The sequence below is a fragment of the Camelus ferus genome, chromosome 12 (assembly GCF_009834535.1).
Source record: "Camelus ferus isolate YT-003-E chromosome 12, BCGSAC_Cfer_1.0, whole genome shotgun sequence".
Taxonomy (NCBI): Eukaryota; Metazoa; Chordata; class Mammalia; order Artiodactyla; family Camelidae; genus Camelus; species Camelus ferus.
In genome coordinates, this window is record NC_045707.1 from 37,909,720 (window position 1) to 37,934,975 (window position 25,256).

The window sequence follows — 25,256 nt, forward strand, 5'->3', positions numbered from 1 at the left end:
CAACTATGTTATTACCATCACCATTTTGCAGATGAGAGAACTGAGGGGCAGAGAGGGAACAGAACTGGCCAAAACGGTCAATTACTAGTGGTGGAACAGGGATTTGAACCCAGGCAGTCTGACTCCAGAATTCAAACTCTTAATCAAGGAGCCTGGGATCGTGTTGGAGGAAACACTTTATCTATGTGAAAACACTTGAGCACAAGGCATGATAACATTGTGCTGAAGTATGGTTCAAACTATAAATGCTATAGGAATTCATTCTGGAGGAACTCCCTTTTCTTGGGCATGACTGTGTGCCAGGCATTGTACTGGGTGTTTCCATCTTTCCCATTTAAGGAAAGGTAGCACAGCACATGTGGAAGAAGAAGAGTACAAACTCTGGAACTAGACAGATAGGGTTTACATCCTGGTGCTGCTATTTACAACCTGTGTAACCTCAGGCAAATTACTTAACCTTTCTGATATGGTTTCCTCAATTGAAAACAGGGTTTACTGTCAAAATGGGATCAGCATATGGTAACTGCTATTCATTCAACAAATACTAATTAAGTCCCAGGCACTTGGGAGCAACACTATCAGCCAGAATAAGCTAGGTCATGCTGCTGTAACAAACAACCCCCAAATCTCCCTGGTTTAACACAAGTTTAACATTTGCTCACATGACTTTTTCAGTGTAGGTTAGCTGGGACAGTTCTGCCATCTTTACAGAGGTCCAGGCTGGATGAAGGAGGCTCTATCTCTGTATTTCATGGTTGTCAAGATATGATTGCCAATACTGAATTTTCAGGATTGACAGATATGGGCATTTGCCCATTGGCCCTAAAAAGTTTCTGCCCAAAAGCAATGCATATCACATCTGCTCTCATTCCACTGGTGTATGCAAGTCACATGGCCACATCTAATTTCAAGAGGATGGAGTAGTGGATTGCTACCATGTCCCTGGGGATGGAAAGAACCAGAAAATATTCGAACAGCTTTAATTACCACTACAAACATAACTTGTTTACTTGTAAAGTAGATCCACTAATCTATACTGTAAGAAGAGGAAACTGAAGTTCTGAGAGGTTAAGTCATTTGACCAAGGTCACACAGCCTAACCCCTGGGGGAGCCAGGCTCCACCTGCATGTTATTCACTCTGACTTTTTAATCTACACACACAATGTCTACTGATTTTGTATAAAAGTAGAATAGTTGCTTGATGAGGGCAGGGAGGCCCTGCAAGTGTGGAGGACAGAACAGGAATTGAATAAACATGGCCTTTGTGTTTGTAGAATGCAATAACCAGTGTGCTCCTGAGGAAGGTAGGAAGGGGCAGAGGCGCTTATGTCAAGCACCAGTAGAAGAGAAGTCTGGACAGAGAATGCCAAGCACAGGAGTGTGGCAGAGGCATACAAATGGGGAATATAACGACTGTGGTGTTACACGCCATTACTCTGGTAGCAGGGAGGGGGTTTACAGGGAGGACACGCTGTAGCTGGAGTCCAGGTAAGGTGATAAGGGGTAGACAGGAGTGAAGACAGCAGGAATGCAGAAGGGATGAACCTGAGAGCTGTAGAGGAGGGTGGACCCCGCGCACGGGTGAAAAAGTAAAGAACCACTAGGCGATGTGCAGAACGCACCAGACATTCTTCATACCTCACTCTTCCCATCCCAGTCTGGTATACTGCACTACTATTATTAAAAAAAAAAATTCCTTAAAGTCTCTTTTTCTCTCGCTTTCTTCCTTATTTTATCTTGCAGTTTCTTAGAAGAACCCGCGCAGCCTCGCCGCAGTGGTTGGCCCTTCCTGCCTGACCCTCGCTCGTAGGGGTAGGGTGTCTGGCATCATCTCCAGGATTTGGTCATTTCAGTTAAGGGAAAACTCCAAAGGCCCTAGAGGCCAAGAGGCTTGCACGTCGCCTCTAGCCCAGCAGGCCCCGGGCCTTGCTCCTCCCACAGTCCCTGGTTTGCCCACCTCCAAAAGCAGCCTCGGTGGGCAGGGTGGGCGCCCAGCTCCATCCTGCAGCTACTAGCGCCCCAACTCTCTTCCTCTCCCAGCGACTCCCGGGGCTGGAGTCCTGGATGGTGTCGGCAGTTGGGCGGCAGGCCCCAGGTTCAGCCTCCGGGCCTCCCTTCCTCCCGACTCGCCTTTCTTCTGGGAGGGCACCGGGCTGGGGTCAATGCGTCCCTCTTGGGGTTCTCCAGGGCCTGCAACTGCCCCAGGCGAGCAGCCCTCAGGGTGGGGGCCTGCAAGGAGCGGGTGCCAGCCCTGGCGGGGCGGGAAGGGGTGCGCACTGCGGTGGGGGTAGGGGAGCCGTGACTCACCGCCTGTAACCCAACACCCGCCCTGCTTCCCCTCCCCCAGCCTCTCCCCCGTCTCCGGCCTGGCGGCCGCGGCGAAACCCAAAAGAAAATGAAGGGGCGCTCAAGCCCGTGGCGCCCCCGGCCGGATCGCGAGCGGCCCCGGGCGGCTCTCGGCTCCGAGTGCCCTCGTCAGCCCGGCTCCGGGGTTCGGCGAGCAGCCGCCGCCCGGGCACGAGCAGGAAGGGAGGCCGAGCGGCCGGAGCAGGAGGCGGAGACCGCGGCGGCTGCGGTGGAGGGCCCGCGATAGCGGCGGCGGCGGCGGCGGCGGCGGCGGGAGAGCCCGGGGAGTGGGCACCCGGGCTAGGAACCCCGCGATCCCAGTCCCGGCTGAGTGAGGACAAAGCCCTCTGGCCTCCGCTGCGGCCTACCCTGCGCCGCACAAAGGACGAGTCGCGACACGTACCCATCCCCCTCCCAGCTCGGGGTGGCCCAGGGGCCCCAGGAGGCGGCCGGGAGGTGGGGGAAGCCCCAGTCGCGCCGCCCCTCGCCCCCTCCCCGGGGGCCGGCCAGCGCGCCGTCCCCGCCCCCGCCCCGTCTGCGCGTCCTCCCCTGGAGGGGGGCGCGGCGCCCCACGTAACACTCCCCCTCCTGCGCTCGGAGCCACCCCTCTCCCCTCCCTCCCGCGAAAACCACCGCCTCCCCTGCCACCGCCGCCACCTCGCCCGACGCGCCGCAGCTCGCCGCGGCCGGTGGGCGGTGCGCGGACTGTGCGCGCGGGGGGCGCCAGATGTGCCGTCCCCGCCGCCGCCAGTGACCCAGCCGCAGCCCGGGCGGGATTGGGCCGCCTCCCCAATGCTGCGGGGGCGACCTTGAGCGCGCCCCGGTTTCCCTCGGCGGGGACCCCGAGAACCCGAGCGCTGTGCCCGGTCTTGCCCTCTCCAGCCCGGCTCGCCCCGCGTTCAGACATGGAGGGGGCTGCTGCGCCCGCTGCCGGGGACGGCCCCGACTTGAGGCCGGGGGCGCCGGGCTCTCCCCTGGAGACGGTGGCCGGGGCGACCGCAGCCCCCTCGGCGGCGGCCCCAGAGCCCAGGAAGCCGCACGGGGTGAAGAGGCATCACCACAAGCACAACTTGAAGCACCGCTACGAGTTGCAGGAGACCCTGGGCAAAGGCACCTACGGCAAAGTCAAGAGGGCTACCGAGAGGTTTTCGGGTCGAGTGGTGAGTTGGGGAAAAACCCGGGTGGCGCAGGCTAGACGCGGCTGGGGACCGAGGGCACGGGGTCTGGGACGCGGAGGGGGTCTCTTGTTGGAGAGGGGTTCCCGGGAACCCCCGGACAGATTCCTCATTCTCCCCCCAGCTCCCCGTGGCTCAGGCGTGTCTTTCTCCCGAAACACTTGTTACATCCTGTCTGCGCATATTTTGGGGGTTTTGATCCCAGCAGCAAAGTAGTGTTTATGATTTGCAAACACTTTGCAGCGGCGGGACCGTTGGGGTCTCCCTCGCGGGCACGCATTCATGTCCTGGAATGCCTTACTGCTCTAACTCCAAACAGACCCACATCCTCAGCTGGGAGCTGGTCCCCCAAGTCCAGTGTCCTGTAGATGAATGAGACCCCCCACCCCCAACGCCGCATCCTCCCATCACCCTGATGCTACTGTCGCTGCAAGGGAGGGCCGGTTCCTGCCTGTTTTTAAGAGAGGTTAGGGGGCAAAAATAAAGGCTGCTGCATGCCTGAGGGTTGTGACAGTTTGGGTTGGCTTCTGGGAGGACTGAAATGCCCAGGGCATGGACAGCCTCACAGACACTGAGTTGCAGACTCAACTGCAGTTCAGGCCCTGGCTGCAGGGCTACTCCATTGCTTAAGGGGTCTGGCTCAGCCGACCCACTCTTTGTGACAGCTGAAAAGAAACCCTGCCAGGTTCCTAAGACCATTTACACAGCCCCAAGTAGAGCCTTTAGTGCTTTGGGGTCTCTACATTGTCCCAAACTTGGTTTGTTGTCATTTTCCTTTCTGCAGAACAGGATCTTGAAATCCACACTGCTTGTGGCTAGAAGGTTGGGTTCAAAGTGACTGACTGTTGCAGAAAGATTTTGTGTGGTGTGTGGCACAAAATTAACATGATTCTTTGATTTGAAGCATGTCAGTTGGATTTTAATCGACTCAGGGCCAAAGTCAGGAACTAATTATGTGCACTTTTGGGGATGTTTTGGGGCCCAGGGTTGCTTATAAACTTAACAAATGACCACAGGGAAAAAACAAAATGAAGTGGTAGGTTGGTGTTGGTATTTTTCTTTCGCATCTGTGTATTTGGATACCTGGATTACTCCCTTACCTAAGCTTCACCCTTTGGGTTGATACAGCTTTATCCTATAGCTTAAAAAAATCTGTTACGGGTTAATTGGAAATTTGAGACATTATACATTGTATTTTTAAGTTGTCTCCTATCAAATTCTATAGCAAGCATTTGAGAGTGCACTCTGGGGCAGGTGCTTCAGGAGGAGATGGTTGTAGAGATGTCCTTTGAGGAGCATACTTTCAGGTTTGTGGGAGAGGAGGCTGAGAAACGTGCGCTTCATTCATGCTTTTCTTCTGAGGTGATATTCCCCAGGCTGGATGTTGAATAAGCAAAATCTAAGCCTAGCTCCTTGCTCATGTTGTCTTAATAGCTGTTGAAGAATCGCACTGGGAAGTTGGAAAGCGGAATAATGAAAAACAGACGCGGTTTGAGCTGCAGGTTGAGGATGTGAGCTTGTGAGGGGTTGAGTGGTAAGGGTGTGTCTGGGATCTGTAAGAGGATACAGATCCTGAAGGCTGGGATCTGCCGCTAACTGAAAGAATGAAAGCTTGTCTCATGGGTGACATCTTTCTGAGTGTCACTGGGGCTTCAGGTATTTGTCTATCTCTCTGATCCACCGACTAGGATAGAGTGAAGGGGATTGCATCAGTAGACAGCAGCCTGCCTTTCTCTTTTTGTGGGTGTCTTTCCCTTTATTTGCAGAGACTCTGAAACATTCCGTCGGGATTTAGTCGAATGGCCACTAGAGGGCGCCCTGAGAACGGAAGAGGCTCATGTAACAGCTACAAGATTTGAGTCCGGCTGCGTTATTGTCCAGACCTAGTGCAGTTTCCCATTGTGCTATTAATTTCAGCTACATCCCTTGTTTTACTCAAAAATTATGCAAAGATTTTGAATCTGGTAGCATATCCACATCCAGAAACAGGCAATCACCAAACTGCGATCGACTTGATAGATAAGCTTAAGATGTTAGCAAAATCTGGTGAAAACCTTGCATTAAGCAGATGGGAAAACTGAGATTGGGTGAAGGGAAGGCCTCTTTGGTCTTGAGTCCTCCTCCTGCTGAGCACAGTGCTCGCAGATGGTGTTAAAACTTGAGTGAGAAACAGAATTTGTCAGGTGGAAAATTCCCTGTGCCTGACTGAACAGAAAATAAAACAAACACCCCCAAAATTGGTCAGCAAGTTGTTCTTGCCTGTACAGTACGTGGTGACTCAGAAGCTGTCAAAAGCAGCAAGAAATTTTCATCTAAAGTATGAAAAACTTGAAGTTTTCGTAGTTTTCTTTTGGTTCCAAGGATGCACTAAACATTCACAACCTGCTTTTGAGGTGCAGTTAAGGAGAATTCAGAGCATGCTGTCTCAATTCTGCCTTTTAGATCTTTGGGTAGGATTGTGAAGAGATGTTTTATTTTCATTTGTACCCACGCCTTTTAGAGCACTTCCCGAGGGGAGAGTGCCTTTTATAGCTGCTTTGCCAGTACCGGTGGCTGAAGTCGGGTGCTGGGCATCAGGCTGCATGAGATGCTGTGAAATCAGCACTCCTGAGTTGGAGAAGTGTTTAAGAATGAGAGTGCTGTGGCTTTTAATTGCACGTCTGGAAGGGCCTAGTGAATCAAACAAAACGCACCATGCAGCATCATCGCTCTGTGAAAGGCAGTTCCAAAGAGAGTTGTAGAATCAGGAACACAGAGTCAGCTGGTCCAGCCTCTGCCTGATCCAGGCATCCTCCTCTCTGAATCCTAAATGTGGTCTTGCTGCCTCTGCTTAAGCATGTCCACGAGAAAGGACTCCGATCTCCAATCTCTGGCTTCTTCCAGAGATTAACAAACCCCACAATGAGGCAGTCTTGCAGGAGGGCTAAGAGTCTTGGCTTACATCCAAGTCCTGACCAATCTCTTACTAGCTTTGTGACTTTGGGCAAGCTGTAACTTTCAGAAACTTCTGCTTCCTCATCTGTAAAATGGTACCAACTTCATGGACTTGTGAGAATTGAATAAAATAACCTATGGAAAGCCTCAAAGGGGGAAATTAGCAAATTTTTTTCCCTCTTTCAGCAGATGTTTTTTCTCTCACTTGGACTTTCATATAGATTTTAAGACCATTAGACATGATGCATTGGACAATTAACCCTGTGTCCATCCAAGAGAGGTGGGGACATAATCAACTTTGCAGGTTAATTGGGGAAGTGCACCCCTAGGAAGCCCAGAGAGCCAGCCAGATTCTGCTAGGAGCTGAGAACATTTCTAAAGCCTTGAATTTGGGCTTTGTTTATTGCACAACTTTTGCTTTAATACGGTGTTGGGCAGGGCAGTGGAGCAAGCCTCTGTGTGATAACATGGTGTTATCTTTGAGCCAAACTCCCTGGACCCTCAGGCTGCACCCAGCATTGCCAAAAAACCAAGAGCAAAAGCAAACAATGTTTTGGGGAAAGGTGTGATGCGATCACCGCCCCATCAAGGGCTAAGTTCAGCATTCCCTCTGCACCGGGTTATCTCTGGTGAACAGTGCACGGTTTGGCATGAGCAGGAAGCAGGTCTCTGGGAGGGGTCCGTCATGGGAGTGGCAGGGCTTGTGGGCACAATGGGCCCCCAATTTGTCACGGTGTTTCTGGGTGGGTGATGGGGCATCCTCACGCAGCAGTGGAACCTATTTGACCAAAAATGGGTATTTTAAACACTGGCTCAAAGTTATTCATAGCCTGGTGCTGAAAAACTACGGATCAGGGGGCAAAATAGTGAACTGCCAAGCCAGGGGTGCATGGCTGTCATCTGCACGGTGGCTGAGGTGAGGTCCACGTTGCAGCTAGGGCCCACACTTGGTTTCAGGGAGTAAGGGACCTCGGCAGACATGCGGTCCAAACTCCTTATCCTTGAAGTGGGAAAAATGAGGCACAGAAGTGTTGAGTGACTTTTTTGAGGTTGCACAGCTGGTAAGTGACTGAGTTGGGTCTAAGACACCTGATTCTTGGTTTGGTATTTTTCCATCAATCATTTAATAAATCTGTACTAGCGTAGGACATGATCCTCACTCTTAAGGAGTTTGTAATCTAGTAGCAAAGACAAAGTGTACTTACAAATATTGAACTAATTCTACTCAAGTCAGCAAACATTTATTACCATCTGCTTCTCACCATGTTAAATTCTGGTACATACACATGAATAAGACTCGAGGAACTTATAGTCTGGTGGAAGAGACCTGGGGAGCAGTCGCTAGGCCAGGGGTACCTCTTTTACCCAGAAACTGATTATTTTTGGAGATTTTCAAGTTGGAACGTAGCTCATTGAAGCTCAGTTCATTAAACTGAGCTCAGTCCTGGACAGGAGCACCTCTCCCTGTATGGCCGCCGCTGCTATTATTACTACCAGCTGATATTTTTGAGAGTTTGGGGTGTGTCACGCTGTGTTAAGTGCTTGACAGACACATTTTCTCCCACTTAATCCTCACTACAACCCTGAGAGGTGTGCACTCTCATTGGAACCATTTAACAGATGGGGAAAACAACGCTTGGGGAGGTTAAGTAACTTGCCCAGGGTCAAACAGCTAGACAGTGTCAAACAAGTCTTACCTAGCTTGAGACCCATCGCCGCTAGAGAAAGGGAGAACTTTCTTTACGATGCACAGCGGGTGACCTTGGGATTTGGGCGTGGAATTTCGCTTGTGTGCCAGAAGACTAGCTATGGGTGATTCTTCTCCTGGGGCTTTTGCGTCATTCAGGAAGGGGCTAGAGAAGGGGACGTGGCATACTGCGGGATTAGGGAGGGCAAGGGCTGTTGAAGATGGCCCCTGATTTGGGTTTCCCGAGACTGAAACATGGAGCCTTTCAGGAAGAGGGCAGAGTCCAGGGTGAGCGGGCCAGATTGCTTGGATGCAGGGCTTATGCCGGGATGCAGTGGGAGGCAAGGTTGGTCAGATGGGATAAGGGCAATAATAATAATATTTAATAGCGATAATAATAATAATAGCAGCTAATTTTCTTGAGTGCTTATAACATGCCAGGTACATTAAACTAATTTAATTCTCGTAACAAACCTGTAATCATATCATTTTCTGGATGAAGAGACTGAGTCACAGAGAGGTTCACTAGCCTGCCAAGGTCACAGGCAGCAGCAGAGCCAGGGTTTGGACCCGGGCAGTGTGAATGCAGAGACCTTGACCGTCTCCCGTCCTCTGGGTGGGCTGAGCTGGGTTCTGATTATAGTGAGGCTCTGAGCCCATCAGTCTGGGGTGCTGGCTTGGAGCGGGGAGGCCTGCTGGGAGGTTTTCGCAAGAGTTGTGGTATGAGAAGAAAAGGATCGAACAGAGTTGGGGGAGAGAGATGTCTGCTCCTCGGCCAGGAGCATGTTTTAATGAAGCAGGTCAGGGAACTCTCCACCTGGACACACACTTAGTTCTTTGTTCCTTAAGCAGCCTCAGATTCTGGAATCCCTGGGGGGGCCTCGAGAGGTGAGCAGGTTTACTTTTCTGTCTGCAGACAGATATGCACCCACCCCACTCCAGGACGTGGTCTCACTTCCTCCTGCGAAGCTGCAGGACATAAGGAATGAATTGAGGTATCTTGTCCACTGGGACGCCCCGTCTAACTGTCTTGGACCTACTTTCGGTGCCTAGCAGAGTGCCAGGCACATAGTAGTTCCTGAGCAAAGGCCTGTGGGATGGAATGGAAAGGAATACCTTGAGCGAGGGACTATTTAGGAGGCATAGAGGTTGTGGGTCACCATCCCTGACCTCAAGGAGCTTTGAGACTTGTGGACAAGAAAAGACAATGGCTGGAAATGTATGGCGGGTTACGTAGCTGAGTCTGCAAAGACAGGCAGACCTTTCCCTGCACGAATTCCCTTTCTGTTCCATTTACTCCTGCACTCCTTAGGGGGAGAGAGACTTCCTGGCCATGGCTTCCTGTCCTCAGTGGCTCTGGAGTCAGACAGCCTAAGTCTCATTTGTCTTTCCCACATGAAAGTCCTGGAGCATCTGTAAGTTATGATTTGTGAAGTATCTGCTTTAAAGCAGAATGCATTTATCATCCCGCTGGCCCAGACAACACTATACAGCCCAGGAATGAGAAGATCCCAGGCCCCGGCATAGGGGGAGGTAGGCCAGATGACCCACCCGTGAGTCGAGTCTGGCTGTATCGATAAAATTCTCTGGAAACAGCCCAGGAGTGGCCAGATGTTGATTTCACGGCGAGGCTCTTCGGTAAACTTTTAACTGCATGTTAAACTGGGGCTGGGCAAGTCTCCGCCTAGGTCTACCCAGGAGGAATGCAAACGCATGTCCACACAGAAACTTGCACACAAATGTTTGTAGCAGAATTGTTCCTAAGAGCCCCAAAGTAGAAGCAAGCCAAATGTCTATCAACTGATGGGTGGACAGACAGAGTGTGGTGTGTTCATTCCTTTTAGAGGATAACATTTATGATCAATTCCATAATTTTATTTATGGAATATTACTCAGGAATAAAAAGAAATGAAGTACTGCTACGTGCTGCAATAGGGGTGAACCTTGAAAGCAATATGCTGAGTGAAAGAAGCCAGTCACAGATCAGATGTTGGATGATTTCATTTCTCTGAAATATCCCCACGTAGGCAAATCCATAGAGACAGGAAATAAATGAGTGGTTGCCTAGGGCCGGAGTGGGTTGGAAGTAAATGAGGAGAGGCTGCTTATGGGGCCGGGGTTTCTTCCTGGGGTGATGAAAGTGTTCTAAAATTGATTGTAATGATGGTTGCACAACTCTGTGAATACGCTAGAAACCCCTGGGTTATGCATTTTTGAATGTGTGAATTGTATGATATGTGAGTTCTGTCTCCATAAAGCTATGGAAACCAACTGAGGCTTGGGGAGAGGTTGGGAAGTGGAGATGGAGGCAGAAACCTGTGTCTATCAGGCCCCCCAGATTCCAGCTTCAGAGCTCCCGTGTTCTGTAAGGAGTGGAAAGCCTTGTCCAGTGTGCCACGGTCAAGACTGCGCCCTGGGACCAGACTGCTGGGCTCCCCGATCCATCCCACCCCTTGACAGCCGTGTGGTCTCATTTCTTCTAAATCTCTGGGTTCTCACCGGGGCCTCATAGAATTCTTACTGGGGCCTCATGGAGTTCTTTATGGGTGAGAGGATTCAGTAAGGTGACATGATGTAGGTAAGCCTTTAGCCCTAAGCCTGGCATATAGTAGGTGCACAGCACAGTACACGCAGCGAGAGCCATGGCTGGTCTAGGCACATTTGTGCCTATTAGGAAAAGGCCCCTCTCTAGGTGGATGAATTTAAAAGGTTGGTCTCCTGGCCCCACAGAAGCCCCCCCGGGCTGGCGGCTCCAGGGGGTGGGAACGTGTGGGCTGGGTGCCCTGGGCGCCCATTCCGCAGCCCTGATGGCGGCTCTCACTGTTCTCCATCGCTACCACTCGTCACCACGCTGTGGCTGAAGATTCCCAGGATAAAGACGCAGCCTCTACTGGGGTTGGCACCTGTTTCCTTTCAATCTCGCAATAAAGCAGGTGTATATAATGAGGGCTTCCTCAAGTGCCCAGGACAGTGGGACATTTCAGAGCGGGTGAGGACAAGTCTGCCATCGAGGTACAGAGAAGTTAGTGGGGCCATGCAGTGAACACACCTGGAGTAATCTGAGAACGTGGAAGGGAGTGTGTGAATGAGGAGCGGAGGAAGGAGTCACAGCGTGGAATCAGCCAGACTTGGGTTCCAGGTCCTCCCTGCAATTCGGCAGCTGGATGATCCTGGGGAAGCGGCACGTTTTTTCCGAGCTTCTGTTTTCTCATCTAGAAAGTGTGGCTGCCGATAGCCTACCCAGTGGGACTGCCAAGAGAAGTAGGATTTGGCAGCTTCCAATGCAGAGCCTGTGCAGAGTAGGCCCTTGAAAACGAGAGCTAGGATTACTATTTTGGTGAGAGGTACTAGCATCAAGGAGCTGGTGGTCGTCTTGTCCCTGCTTCAAGCCCTCCCGTGGGTTGCATGGGGACCGAATTCTGGATTTGCTACATCTTTCAAGTCCTGCCTAGGTGTCCAAACTCCCACTTCCTTATTCCCCCCTCTTGGCCCTGTGTCATTTCCTTCAGAGCATGTGAACCATGTGGGTTTGATGATTTGTCTGCATCCCCTTCCTCCCTGAATAGAAGCGAGACAGGGCCCCTATCTTACTCACTACTGCATCCTGGCCTGTAGCCTGGTACCAGGAATATAGTAGGTGTTCAGTAAGAATGAAAAAATGAATGAATGAGCAGCTGCATGAAGAGGGGTGCAGCAGCAGTCCTGGGAGGGGAGAGTTCTGTGGAGGTGGGAGGCAGCAGGGAAGGCCCCTTGGGCCCCTCTCCTCCTCCTTTTCCGGGTCACCCTTCTCCTCACTGCATGGACAGCTGTGCAGAGCTCAGCATCGCCAGGTGCCTCTCCATTGCGGCTCTGCCCTGAGGCTGGAGGGAGGAGGAGGGAAGCGGATTCCCACCCTCGGTGGCTGCTCCCCACAGTTCTTTGGAGCTCTGTAGCCTCCTTAGGTCACTCCCACACTTCCGGAGACTCCAGCCCCTCATCTGAGAATCCCTGGTGACCAGCTCTGCAGAGTCGGCAAGCTTTAGATGCAAAATGCATTTGCAAGATTTTCAAAACATTTTCACCCTGGGTCGTAAATCAGGTACTTAAAGAATTGTAAACCAACTGGAGTACAGTTAATGTATGTCTGGAAAAAACACCATCGTGATTTGCCTTTTAAACATGAGAAAAGAATTCCACTTCGTTTACTTTCATTAGAGGTATTTAGAGGCAGCTTGAGGTTTCCAGTGGGAATGTGCTAAGAGGCCGCTGTGGTAGGCTCCCTCCTTCCCTGGAAGGGGAGGGAAAGGGCGGTGTCCAGGTGGCTTAGGGCACAACTTGCATCTGTGTGGCCCAAGAACGATTTCCCAGTTTGAAAAAGGAGCTGAGAATATGAAAACGAATATATGTATATTCATGTATGACTGAAGCATTGTGCTGTACACAGGAAATTGACACAACATTGTAAACTGACTATATCTCAATTGAAAAAAAAAAGAGCCGATTCTTTGTCTTGGTGATTCCTAACGGCCCCATCCCCTCCCAGTGGTGTCAAGCTCCTTGTCTTTCACGTGGCTCAACAGCCACAAAGGCAGCTTACGGGTGCAGGTTAGAAGGGGTCCTTGCTGGCTGTTGTCATGTCACTGCAAGTTGGGCTCAGTCCGTGTACGATTTGCCCCAACTGCCAAAGGATCTCATATCTCTGTCTTCTACAGGAGGGTAGAAGGGAAGTGGATGCTCCAGTCTAGGAATCCAACAGGGAGCATGAGGTGGTTTGGAGCCTGCCTCTGGAGCCAGGTGCCTGCGTTGGAGAGCCCCCCTCCCAAACTCCTGGGTACCTTTGAGACAGGCAGCTCAACTCAGTTTCTTCATCTGTGAAATGGAACTGGTTGGGAGGATAAATGAGTGGGGTGTACATGGAGTTCTTAGGAAAGTGTGTGGCCCACAGTGAGTGTTAGTCTTGGAAGGAGCCCTCTTGGGAGAGGCAGGCCTGGGACTCAGCCGTCTTTGTACCTCGGGCGGCCTGGGCACAGGGCACCACACAGAGTAGGTACCTGGTGTTGAATCTCCTTTCTTCACCTGTAAATCAAGGGGCTGAGACAAAATGCTCTCCAAGGTCCCTGCCAGCTCACAGGAAGAGGACCCTGGGATTTGCTGAATGAAATTGGTGAAATGTAGGCTTCGTTTCCTGTTGCCTGGTTTTTGGCAAAAGGTTTCTTTGTTGGGGAAAGTGGAAGTATCTTTAACTCCCAAACCCTTTTCAGATTGTTTGGTGCAGTGTAAGGAGAGTCTGAACTCCTGTTCAGCTCAAGGCAGGCCCTGCTTTTTAAGCACGTCAGTGAGGTGGGCTCTGAACTAGGCTGTGTGTGAGACAGAAGATTCTCACTTTCAAAGAACCTATCAGTTTTCTCATCTGTAAAACAGGGCGATAATAGAACCTGCCTCCTAGGTTGTCAGGGACGGTGCCAAGAACAGTGCCTGACACGTAGCCAGTTCTCAACAAATGTTAGCTGTGATTATTTGGGATTCAGAGGGAGGCAAACTCATATTCTGCTGGGCAATTTGGAGGGATCTTCATTCATCTCTTAGGTACTTAGAGTCTAGGGGGCTTTGCTTTTTGTCCAGGTGAGGCTGGAGACCTGTGGCTGCCTCTCCTCTTCGCTGTGCATTTGGGTCTCCCGGTGGCTTTAGCAGTGATGGGGGGATTCCGCACCCAGGGAGCTCCTTCGTCCTGGGGATGGGTGGGTGGAGGCAAGCCTCCGGGGATGAGGAAGAGTCTAAAGAGGGGGCTCTCTCCTGGGGGAAGGCATGTTTTTGGCAACCTCATCTAAAGGGAAGAATTGACTAATAGATTTACTACTCTTTCATCGTTCAAGATGAAATCACTCCATCAATTCACTTCCATGGAGCACTTTGTAATGGCCAGGCCTTGGGGTAGGTGTGTTACCTGCATCATCTCACTGAATGCCTTGTCATTCTTAGACCCCACTCCCCCTAGAAGAGAGATGCTGTCACAACCCCCACTTTACTGCAGAGGGACTGAGGCCCCAGGACACACTCTCTGTTACCTGATGGTGGTGGCAGGAATGAACCTCATGTCTGTCTGAGCTCTTGGCTACGACCCTAGATGGCTTCCAAGAAGAAGTAGAGATAACGTTTTTTTCTGATGGTCGATGTTCCTTCTGCCTCTCCCAGGGAGCCTGTTTAAGCATATTTATTCAGATATCTGTTGGGCTTCTCCTCTGTATTGGGCACTGTGTAGGCAGCAGGGGACAACAGGGTACAGGATATGGCCTTTCCCCCAAAGGAGCTCAACCACCTTCTGGTTCTAGAACATTCATCTACCCCTTGTCATTTCTAGATCCTCAGTCTTTGTGGTCCACACTTAACCCCTCCTTGCTGATCCATTTAAGGAGTCTGATTCCCCATTGTATTTTTTTTTTCTGTTTTACTCTGTTATAATTTCATTCCTTTACATCAAGTACATTCATTATGCAGCCTTGACGTTCTCAGTATCAATTAAAAGAGATTCCAGCAAACTTTGAGAAGCTCTTAGTGGTCCTTGATACAACATTTCTGCCTTGTATAGCGCTTGGTAAATTTGAAAATGAACTCTTTCTCCATCTAGCAGAAGCTGTGGGAGGTAAGAGGCTGATTTTTGGGTTGACCTGGAGAGCTCAGAGCCCAGCACGTGAAAGTGTTTAGATGGGAAGGCAGGGCAGTGATGCCCTGGCTCCAGGGAGAACCCCACTTTGCATCTTCCTCATGGTTAATTGGTGTCTGTTTCCCAGGCAGAATCAAATGGAATGCTCGGGGAGGGAACCAGTGTGAGTGGGTGTGCAGGCAGCTGGTGGCAGAAATCCTAGAGAGGAGAGAATGGAGTGGAAATCTCCACTGACTTGTATCCACCTCCTTGAATGTGTAGGAAGGACCAGAGCTGGAGGAGGATGCTTTCCCTAACGGTCACGATAGCAGGAAGCATTTACTGAGTGACGAGTGTGTCCTAACTACTTTACATGCTTTCTCTCCTTTCAGCCTGTATTATTAGTGCCTTCATTTTGCAGACAAGGAAGGAGAGGCTTAGAGAGGTCAGAGGACTTGCCCAAAGTCACTGAGCTGGGATCTAGGGCTGGGCTGTCTGACTTCAGGGTCAAGGTCATAACCACTGGGCTCCCTGCCTCTCACAGGTGCAGATCCTTGGAAGCTTCTGCAGCTTCCTCTTTGGTTCTTCACCCATACGCTGGGTGGTGGGCTCCCACTGAACCCAGACTTACTGCTCGGAGACGTCATCTCCAGTCTTGAGAAAATAGCAATTGGAGGAACTTTATTTCATGATCCCAATTATTCCGTGTCTTTTCTGTCATCCCGGTGCCTTGTTCTGCACCTGGTGCCCAACAAGGAGGCAGTACATGTTTGTGGAATGGCTGCGGAGTGTCAGGGGTCTGGGTATGTTGTCAGGAGACCTGGGGGCCAATCCCATCGTTGCCACAACTTGATCTGTGTGACCTTGGGCGAGGTATGTCCCTGCTATGGCTTCAACTAATTTATCTGTAAAATGAGAGTTCTGGGACTGATTTGGAGCTCACATTCCAGCCCCTTCCAGATTCTGCACTTGGTGAATCTTCGGGGATTGTCCCAAGGTTGCTTCAAAGTGGCAGTCACTGACTCCTCCCATGTTTGTCTTCCTTCACTAGAAAGAAGGCAGGCTCTACTTGGGCACGGAGTCTCATCAGTTCTGTTTATTGGTGTGTTCCAAGTGCTGAGCACGGGGCCCAGCAGACAAATACTCATGCCCTGCACGCATGCACGCCTGAACGAGTGATTGCAGTATCTCTCTTGCTGATGAAATCTCAGGATATAAACTATTGTGGGGCTAAAGCCCAAGAAGAAAATTAAGAAGCAAAAGTACCATTTTCCAGGAAAAACACCATCTTTATGAAGGCAAGATACAGCTGAGACTGGGAAAGTTTATTATCTCTGTCTGCTAGCTGAGGGATTAGGGAGTCAGGCAGGATTCTTCAGTTTTTCATCTGGTGATGCATTTTGGAAACCACAGAGAAAACAAAACAAAAACAAAAACTCTCCCCTTCCTTCCCCCACCTCCCACTCTCCCCTTTAACTTCAAGCTGAAAAAGCACTTGCTGCTTAAAACAGCTCAAGAAGGAAAAAATTATAACAAATATTTTGCATTTCTCTGGTGGCGGCAGGCACAGCCTGAATTCCTTTCAGCCCCACAATGAGTTCTAATTTTATGAAATGTTTGGATTAGCCACCAATTTTCCGGTGGAATTTAGGAGGCTTGTCTTCGTACTTAGGCTTGAAGCGAAAAAATCTCATAAAATCCGTGCAGGGCCCAGTGGGACGTTCTAGCCAAGGACAAAGTGACCATCAGCAGAATGATGCTGGCAGCTGTGGGCCGGCTTTGTGGACGGTGGTGTGTTCTTGAACTGCAGTCTCCGGGCCTTGGCTGGGCTGCATACCGCTTCCAGCTGATCATGGCCTATAAAAATTCCATCCCCAGTACAGCGCCTCGTACCTGATCTCGTTCTTTCAGTTCCCAGAGCCAGAGAACGTTAGGGCATCTGGTAATTGGGTGAGAGGCATTTGATAACACAGCGTGCTCTACCCCGCCTCCCCTCTGTAGCACCGATTGCCTTGTGTTGTAATTTCTAGTTTACTTATCTCTTTCTGCCTCTTGACCTGCACTATCTCATAGGGACACACGTGGCTATTAAAGTTATAATTAATTACAATGAAATAAAAATAAAAGCTTCAGTCCCTAAAATTAAAAACTTAAGTTCCTTGGTCATACTAGCCACATGTTAAGTGCTCGACGGCCGTACCGGGCTAGTGGCCACCATCGGGCAGTGCGGAAAAGATCATTCCATCATCATAGAAAGTTCTGAAGGAAGGCGCTGCTCTCACTGAGTTTAATGACGGCAGTGACATGCTCCACCCCTGTCCTTGCTTTACTAGCTGCGTACATAGCGATTGTCACCATCTGTAATGATCTCTGAGCAGCCTCATTCATCATCGTGTCTGCATCTCCAGTGTCTAAAACAGTGCCTGGTATATAGTAAGCACCGTGAAGATTTTTAGAATGAATGAATGATCCAGCATGGCTTTGCATGCTCCTGACACATAGCAGGCCTTCAAAAAAAAGGACTGAATATTTATAGAGCTGGGACTCTTGAATGGATTCATCTGGTATTTGTTGAGCACTTAGTATGTGTCAGGCGTGGTGCGAGGCTCTCAGGTATGATAATGAGCAAATGGACATGAGCTTATCCGATCTAATGGCGCTTAGCTTTGCGGGGATGTGTGAATCTCCTGGGTGTGCCTGTTAAAATGCACCATCCTTGGCACCCACCCCTGAGACCCTGATCCAGCAGGGCTGGGGTGGGACTTAGGGAGACCTGGGAATCTTTTGCATTTTAACCAAGCGACGTAAGGGAATGTGTCGGGGGTTGGTCCGTGGTCCATACTTGGGAAACACAGCCCTGGGAAGCTAGTTGTGTTCATCTGAGGATACACCACCCCACTTGATTCAGACCACACCTTCTCTTGTGATAACTAGAGGGCCCTAAGACCCCAGGCCTTTGTAATGGAGCTGTAGTTTGAGGTCTCTTTGCCTGTTAGTTTCCCATGGAGTGATAATATTACAAACAATGACATAGCAGGAATTGTGCCAGGTGGTAGTCTAAGCACATTGAATCCCAGACCTAATTTATCCTCGTGGCAACTTTAAGAGCACATTAAATTTAATGCACAGCATTGTCCCTGTTTTACAGCGGATAAACTGAGGCACAGAAAATTAAGCCACTTGCCCATATTTGCACTACTCATAAGTGGAACTCAAACCCTGAAATGCTGCAGTGCCGCTGCTTACAGTCACTGGACTTTGAGCTGCTGCCCCCCACCTGCACTGCCTCCCCACCCCTCATGCTGGATGTGCCTCTATATCGTTTTCTGCCAGTTGCTCAGAATCAAAAATCAGGGATATTTATGACATGCCTGTTTAGGGGATTAACACGGGTGGACATTATGAGCTCTGTTGCTCTGCAGATGCCCCTCCCTGGCCTCAAGGAGCATAATTCATTCATTTGCCAGACCTTTCCTTGGGCCTGCTAGGTGCCAGCTCTGTGCTGTGCTGCCACAGGTAAGAGGCTTGCAGCTAATGGGAGGTGGGCAGAGGCACAGGCAGGGACCTCCTGAGCTAGAGTCGCACCCCACAGAGGTCTTCCTTTAGATGGGAAAAGCAAAGCAAATCTTAAAAGCTGGGTGTTTCCTCATTTTGCTGCTTGTGACTCTCCATTTTTTATATAGTTTTGCTGTAGAACATGCCTGTTTCACCCAGTAGGGGTTCTGAGTGTGTGTATTTTGTATGTGTGGTGGGTTGGTTCAACGTAAAGAAAGTTGTGTCTCCCTCCCCAGCCTTTTTTCCCCCACTTAGCAAGGCAGGAAACCCTGTAGAGTTGGGAGATGCCCAGAACTCGGGACTCACTTGGGAGAACCTTAAAACAAGGGGAGTGAGAGGAGAGGAGGGAACATTTCTAGAATAACTGCTGAGTGTGTGCAGGACACCCTCACTGAGGCCACTTATCTGCATCATCTTGTGTCAGCAACACTGTGACGTGAAGTGACCATTATTCCCACTTTGCAGTTAAAGAAGTTGAGGCTCAGAAAGGGTAACTGATCTGCTCAAGTAATCAAGGTTGCCTGGGAGTTAAAAACTCAGGTCTGTATGATCCACTGTGGGTTCTTCCCACGACACCGCTGGTTCTCAGTCCCGGATGAGCATTAGAATAACCTAGGGACCTTTTGGAAGCTCCCTGGGGATGGGGTCTGGGCAGCACCATTTTGAAGTAGGCCCCTAGGTGCACACGGCTGGAGCTGAAACCACAGTGCAGCATGCGACTGCAGAGGCCCAATCGGCTGCACTCCTGAATGTGTCCCCATCCAGGCCTGGTCAACCTGGCACCTTGCCCACAGGAAGGTGAGGCCCCTCCCCTACCTTGTCCCCAGCGTGCTTCCTACAGGGAGGGCTGGTGCGTCCAGAGCATCCCGCTGGACGTGAGCCGGGACCTTTTGCTCTGTTGCATCAGCGGCTGCCCGTAAATCGGCAGCCGGCTTGTTTTCTTTTTAGGCCCCAGTTGTAGCGACCTTTGTGTGTCTGTTTATTTCAGAGAAATAATTCCATCCTGCAAAATTGATTCCCTGGGGGCTACAGAAGTACATTTGGAGGGACTTCTTTTACTGGGGTGACCCGAAATGTCCTCTTTCAAAAGAGGCTGCAGCTGTTCCTTTTCTCCCAAGCCCCATCTCACTTTGTCCCTCTGACATTGTCCTCTCAGACTTGTATTTTGAAGGTCTCTCTGTAGGATTCTTACTTACACACATCTCTGTATGGCCTATTTGTTCATAATAATAGTTGTAAAAAGCAGCTTTGGAGCATACACTGTATGTTGGGCACTAGTGGGCCCTGTATAGCGGTCTTCTGTATGTCTCGTTGCTTTTTGCCTTTCCTTGGCAGTGATGAGAGTAAACAAACCTGAAATCTGAGGATCTTTATCCCTGAATGGAGGAAGTTACAACTGTGCCATGAGATTTGCTGGGCTTATTGGAAGATGAGGTGTCCCAGGGACGGTAGAGGCCACCATGTTGGGGCAGTTGGCTGGGCTGGGATGGCGGTAGATTGTTGGCCAGCGGAACAGAGGGGTGTGGGAAAAGCAGAGAGCAGCCAACAGCCCTTAGTGGTCAACCTGCCATGAACCTCCGTCAAGAAAATGGAGAATTCTGGTTAATCTGATGCGTTGGTTAAGTGGAGATATTAGTAAGTTATAGGGAACTCTAAATATGTTTTTCCAGGTAATTGAAGCTCCCCCATTTACAAACCGTCTTTAAAAAATCTACAGCCATTTCTTATGGAAATCTTTCTCCAGTGGACGCACACTTTCTTGCCTTCTTAAAACAAAGTACCTTGAAGGTAGTTAAACTTTTTCTTGACATCTTTCGGGAACTTATTTTGGAGTTTTCAAACCTGCTGTTTTATAGTTTGTCTATCTGCTCCTACTCCAGCTTCCATTCCTTTTTGTGACCCTTTTAAATGATAACATTTTCTTTTCTCTATAGCATAAATAATGCATGCTCAATACTGGAAACTCACAATACACAGAAAAGGTAAAGATGAAAGGTGAACTGAGTTGTCCTCCCTTGATTCTATCAGTGAGCCTATCTCCACGGCTTTCTAGTTCCACTTTTCCACTTCCCTACAGGTTTGTCACGACCAAGCTTATTAGCACTGTGTCAGCAGGGAAGCCTTGGGTGACCATCTTCAGGGGCTTGGTGGATGGATTCCATGCCATTTCTTGGGGTGGCTTTTCTAAGAGTTGATTTCTCTAACTCATACAGTCTTCACAGATGAGTGGGGCCTGACTGGTGAATCTAGGGAAGTTCCATTTTCTCATGTAACAGAGTGAGCCATTGTCGGGGGAGGGGGCCCGGCCAGGGTCACTTGATATGTGGCCGAGCTGGGTCTCTTGACTCAAGGTCCAGTGCTTTTCCCATTTTGCCCCATCTCACCTATGGTCTGATTGTGGCTTAAGGGATAAGTGGCTTTAGAATAAAGGAGCTATTGCTACATGTGGAAATCTAAAACCAGGAAAAAAACCTACTTTCACCTCAGTCATCTAGATTGCTCAAATGACAGGTGTTTTTAACTTCTTTTCTGAGGGAGGAAGAAGCAGAATGTGGCCCCCTCTCTCCGTCATACCAGACCCACCTCTCTTTTTGAATATCCATCTTGGATTAATACTGAAACGGACTCAGAAACACACTTGAAAGCAACTTACATTATTATCTGTACATAGCTTACATTTTATGACCTGCTTAAAGATGCAGTGAGCATCAGTCTTGGGGAGAACTGTCTTATTTACTTCTTCGTCTTTTCTGCAGATGGGATGCTTGCATCAGAGCCTGGCTGGCTTCAGATGTCGGCTCCAGGATATTTTAGCTGAACTGTATGAGTCCATTAAACAAATGTAAGAGCTTGGGGGAAAGGAGGGCTGTGTCTCAAACCAAATGTTTTACATAGAGAACATCTGGGGAATATTGGTATGTGTGTGGACAGTACATCAGAAAGCAGCTTGGCGGGGTTCGGCTGGGATGTTTCTGGCCTGCGGTTGCTGGATTTGACAGTTTTGTTGTGAGAGAATGGTTCTTATGAAGTGTTGCCATAAAGGCGGGCTGGGTCCAGGAAGGGGTGTCCTCGTTTAACTGCACGCTTGAGTTCTGATTCACTCCTCGGCCAGATTGTCCACGACATTTTAACAGTTCGATTTCTGAGCTCGTTTCCCCCAAGGCAGGAGCGACAGAGGAAGGGAGCGTCACGGTGCCAGGACTTGGGGTGCTTCTTCTCTACCCTGTGGTTCTATAGATTTGATGATTCTTGGAAACAGGAGTGGCCCAGCATTGGCCCCAGAATCCAGTTACCTGGGTTGGAACTTGAGGTGTTGCCTTTATGACCTGTGGGGACTTAGGTTGTTCCTTTCCTCAGTAGAAGTTTCCCTCTCCTACAAAATAAGTCCCCTGTCTCATGGGTGAGGAGAGTAAAATAAAGTGGGATGGCATTGTATACGCGGTAGGGAGTCATATCCACACGATGGTATTGCAACCATGGGTCCGTGGTCTCACCTGCAAGTACGCCATCAGTGTGGGCCAGAGTGGAATCGGGAATCTGACTTCAACAGCCTGTTGATACTGGCCCAGGTTGGTGGCAGTGGGTGGATGGGTGAGCATTCTTATAAAAATTACGACTCTTGAGATTCATCATGTTTGATTCAATTCAGCTCAACAAATACTTATTGAATGTCTGCTATGGTACCAGACTCTTTCCTAGATGTTGGGGGACATGGGTGAGTGAGCCTGTTTGGGTTCCTGTCTCTGCTTGCTGTGCCTTGGTATTGACCATGGATGACTCCTCCCCTTGTTAGATTATGTGCTGACTGTCGTTTGGGTGGGTGAACGATGACAGGTGTGTTACTGTGCTCAGGCTGCCATAACAGTACCACTGCCTGGGGCTGAAACAGCAAAAATTAATTTTCTCACAGCCCTGGAGGCTGGAAGTCCAAGATCAGGTGCTGGGAGGGTTGGTTTCTGGCGAGACCTCCCTTCCTGGCTGCAGCTTCTCCCTATGTCCTCACATGGCCTTTCCTCAGTGAGCACAGGCTCCTGATGGCTCTTCCTCTAAGGACGCCAGTCCTGTTGGATCAGGACTCTCTACCCTTTTGACCTCATTTAACCTTAGTGACCTCATTAAAGGCCCTGTCTCCAAATACAGTCACATTGGAGGTTAGGGCTTGAACATGTGAATTTGGAGGGGGACACAATTCAGTTTATAACAACAGGTAAATATTTTACAGGTGCAAACATTATTTGGCAGAGAATATAGCTAGACTTCCTGTATCTTTCTTGCAAGATAGGTCAGAATGAGCTGACTGAACCCCCAATCAGCCAGAAAAAAAGGACAACACTCCACAATAATTTACTATGGCTTTGTTGGTGTGTGGAGGGAAATTATTGTAAAAATTACATCTGGGTGGGTCCTGACATGGTGTTTCGACTAGTACCAGTCAAGTGAAATAGTCATAGGCCCATCTCATGGAGGAGATGACAGAGTGGAAGGCACATGATGTGAGTGGGCAAAAGGGACAGGGAAGGGGAGGGCATAGCTCAGTGACAGAGCATGTGCCCAGCAAGCACGAGGTTCAATCCCCAGTGCCTTCATTAAAAAAAAAAAAAATACAACCTAATTACCTCCCCTATCCCCCCGAAGTGTACAGTGCTGTATGTCAATTATATCTCAATAAAACTGGAAGGAAAAAAATGGAAAAACAATAGTGACAGGGGAGACTCTCTCCTGGCTCTTGTCAGGGATGGGAAGATTAATACTCTGAGCAAAGTGGGGCTCAATTCTGGTCTTAGGAGCGTGAGTGAGTCTCAGGGGTGGAAGTGGGAGAGTGATACACAGAAGGACTTCTCAGCAGTTTTTGTCTGCGATCTCACAAAAGACCACTTTGCTGGGGGGCATCTCAGAGTCCTAGAAAGAACATCTCCTTGGCTAAGCTCTAGGTCATGCGTCTACCCATTGGCATAGGGAAGGTGAAGTACCTTGACTGACAGTCCCTGTAAAACTGCATCAGTGGGGAAGGCGTGGTGCCCGGAGCAGAGTCAGGGTGCTCCTAACTAGTAGAAGTGTGCATGGGTACAGGGCAGGGAGGAGCCCGCCTGTCCACTGCCCTCTCCAGTGGGATTGTAAGCAACTTGAAGGGTAGGTCCGTGTTCTGCAGGACCCAGATCAGCACTTCATGCAGAGCAGATTTCCTATCATTTTAGGGATATGCTTCCCAGACCCTCCCGCCCTATTCTGTTGTTTGGCTAACTGCACTGGCTGACCCCACAGATAGCAGCAAGGAATGCCAGTGGATGGGCTTTTGAAGATGGGAGTGACTTAAACAAAAAAAACTTAGGGTGGGGACGAGGCAGTATGGCTTTGGTGGGGCCTGGATCTCTAGAGATTCTGATTCAGCTTTTTTTTCCCCTCCTAATCAGACATCCACCAAATGCCAGGCACTGTGCTACTCGCTTTGTCAGGGTTGGTCCAGAGCTTCAGAGTCTTTGGGTTTAGCGAGACCCAGCTCTGCTACTCATTAGCTGTGTGCCCTAGGGCCAGTTACTTAACCTCCTCAGACTCAGTTTAAATTCACTGAGAAAGCAGAAATAAGAATGTTTTAGCAAGAATTTAATGAGTGAGCAGTTGAGAGGTTTAACAGGATGGTGCCCAGTGCCTGGCCCAGAGTAAGGGCTTGATAACTGGTCATTATTATGATAACTCTTGTCGTGAACGATCTCCTGGCCCTTCTGTGGTGGGCGCTGTTATGACACCATTTTAAAGATAAGCAAGTTCAGGCTCAGTGATTTGGGGACAAGTAGAGATTCATTGCTTGAGAGATTAGCAAGTTAAAAGAAGGCTCAGTGGCAGGGGTGGCTGGGGCTCAGGTTAGGTGGAATAAGATGTCCTATTATTGTTTTCTGGTCTTATAAAGGTCCTTTTTAGTACTTGGGGTCCATTTCAGCAACAGCTTTTTGGCATGTACAAAACATCAGTCACCTGCTAGGCACTGGAGATGCTGCAGTGAACAAAGCAGAAATGGTCTCTGAGTGAAGGAAGCCTCTAAGAAACTGGCAAGGAGGTTATGAAAGAGGACCTATGTGTGCGATAAGGGGGCTCATTGCAGGGGTTGGATGCAGAGGAGGTGGTCGGCTGGGGACGTTAGTTGCAAACAGTAGGGTGTGGAGGGCTCCTGGCTGAGAAAATGGCAGACACAAACGTCCAGGGGCACGAACGCACCCAGCCTGCTCCTTGGGTCCCAGTAATGACCACAGACCCCAGCCCCAATCTCCTCATGACAGGTGTTAGGTAAGGCTCATGGAGGCAACCTGCCTGATGGGGTGGCAGGAACTTCCCTCCCAGGACTGACATGCTCCTTGAGGGTCAGGCTGTCACTGCTGGGTGGGGGCTGTGCATTTGTAGCCAGAGGTGCTGCTGTGACAGTGTCCCTGGCAGGTTTGTGGGGAGGTCATTAGTGGGCTGAACAAGCATCCAGATGAATTGTGCAGAGGGGCTGAGGAACAGGGACCAGCCTGTTAATTCTCTGGGTAATGGACAATGAAAGCTTCCCCTGGAAGGGAGAAGCTGCTGCTTGTGAGGAGATGATGGATGAGACCTCAGCGGGAATGCAGCCCAGGGCTATTGTCCCTTCCCCGTCTGGTGTGTCTGTGCACACCTTAATGGCTATTAATCAGTTTCCTGACTGAAAGGGATTCTGTCAGCGTAAAAGTAACTTTTGAAGAATTTTCTTTCTCTTATCTATAAAATCACCCACGGTAAAAATGTGAAATAAAATTTAAAGCAATGCCCTTAAATTTTTGTGCGTGTTATATGTATTTTACATCTTAAGAAATTAAAAACTTTGTCTTTCCTTTGTTCTGCTCACCTGCATCAACTGAACTCAGTTGACTGATTTCCTTTCCCTTTGGAAAACTAATTTTGTTTCTTAGTGCTTTTGTGTCCCTTATT

General features: G+C 49.7%; 2 protein-coding genes across 3 annotated transcripts in view; both read left to right on the top strand.

Moving 5' to 3' along the window:
* Positions 1-1,451: 1,451 nt before the first annotated feature.
* LOC116667684 (basic proline-rich protein-like) lies at positions 1,452-3,219 on the top strand. Its single transcript, XM_032493433.1, has 2 exons — positions 1,452-2,096; positions 2,349-3,219. The coding sequence occupies exons 1-2, from the start codon at positions 2,066-2,068 to the stop codon at positions 3,158-3,160; spliced, it is 843 nt and encodes a 280-aa protein (XP_032349324.1). The 5' UTR covers positions 1,452-2,065; the 3' UTR covers positions 3,161-3,219.
* The window catches only part of NUAK1 (NUAK family kinase 1), a 67,105-nt gene continuing 44,820 nt past the window's right edge, over positions 2,972-25,256 (top strand). Inside the window, exon 1 of one of the 2 annotated variants that reach the window (XM_032493428.1) lies at positions 2,972-3,507. In XM_032493428.1, coding sequence (XP_032349319.1) covers positions 3,253-3,507 — 255 coding nt within the window. In that variant the 5' untranslated portion in view covers positions 2,972-3,252. The remainder of the gene's footprint in view (positions 3,508-25,256) is intronic. The other variant, XM_032493429.1, reaches the window with a different exon arrangement.

Bases quoted from the DNA above. Each gene is read 5' to 3' on its own strand.
- LOC116667684 (XM_032493433.1), top strand. From the start codon at position 2,066: ATGGTGTCGGCAGTTGGGCGGCAGGCCCCAG. The intron at 2,097-2,348 runs GTTCAGCCTCCG...CCCCTCCCCCAG, and splicing joins AGTTGGGCGGCAGGCCCCAG to CCTCTCCCCCGTCTCCGGCC.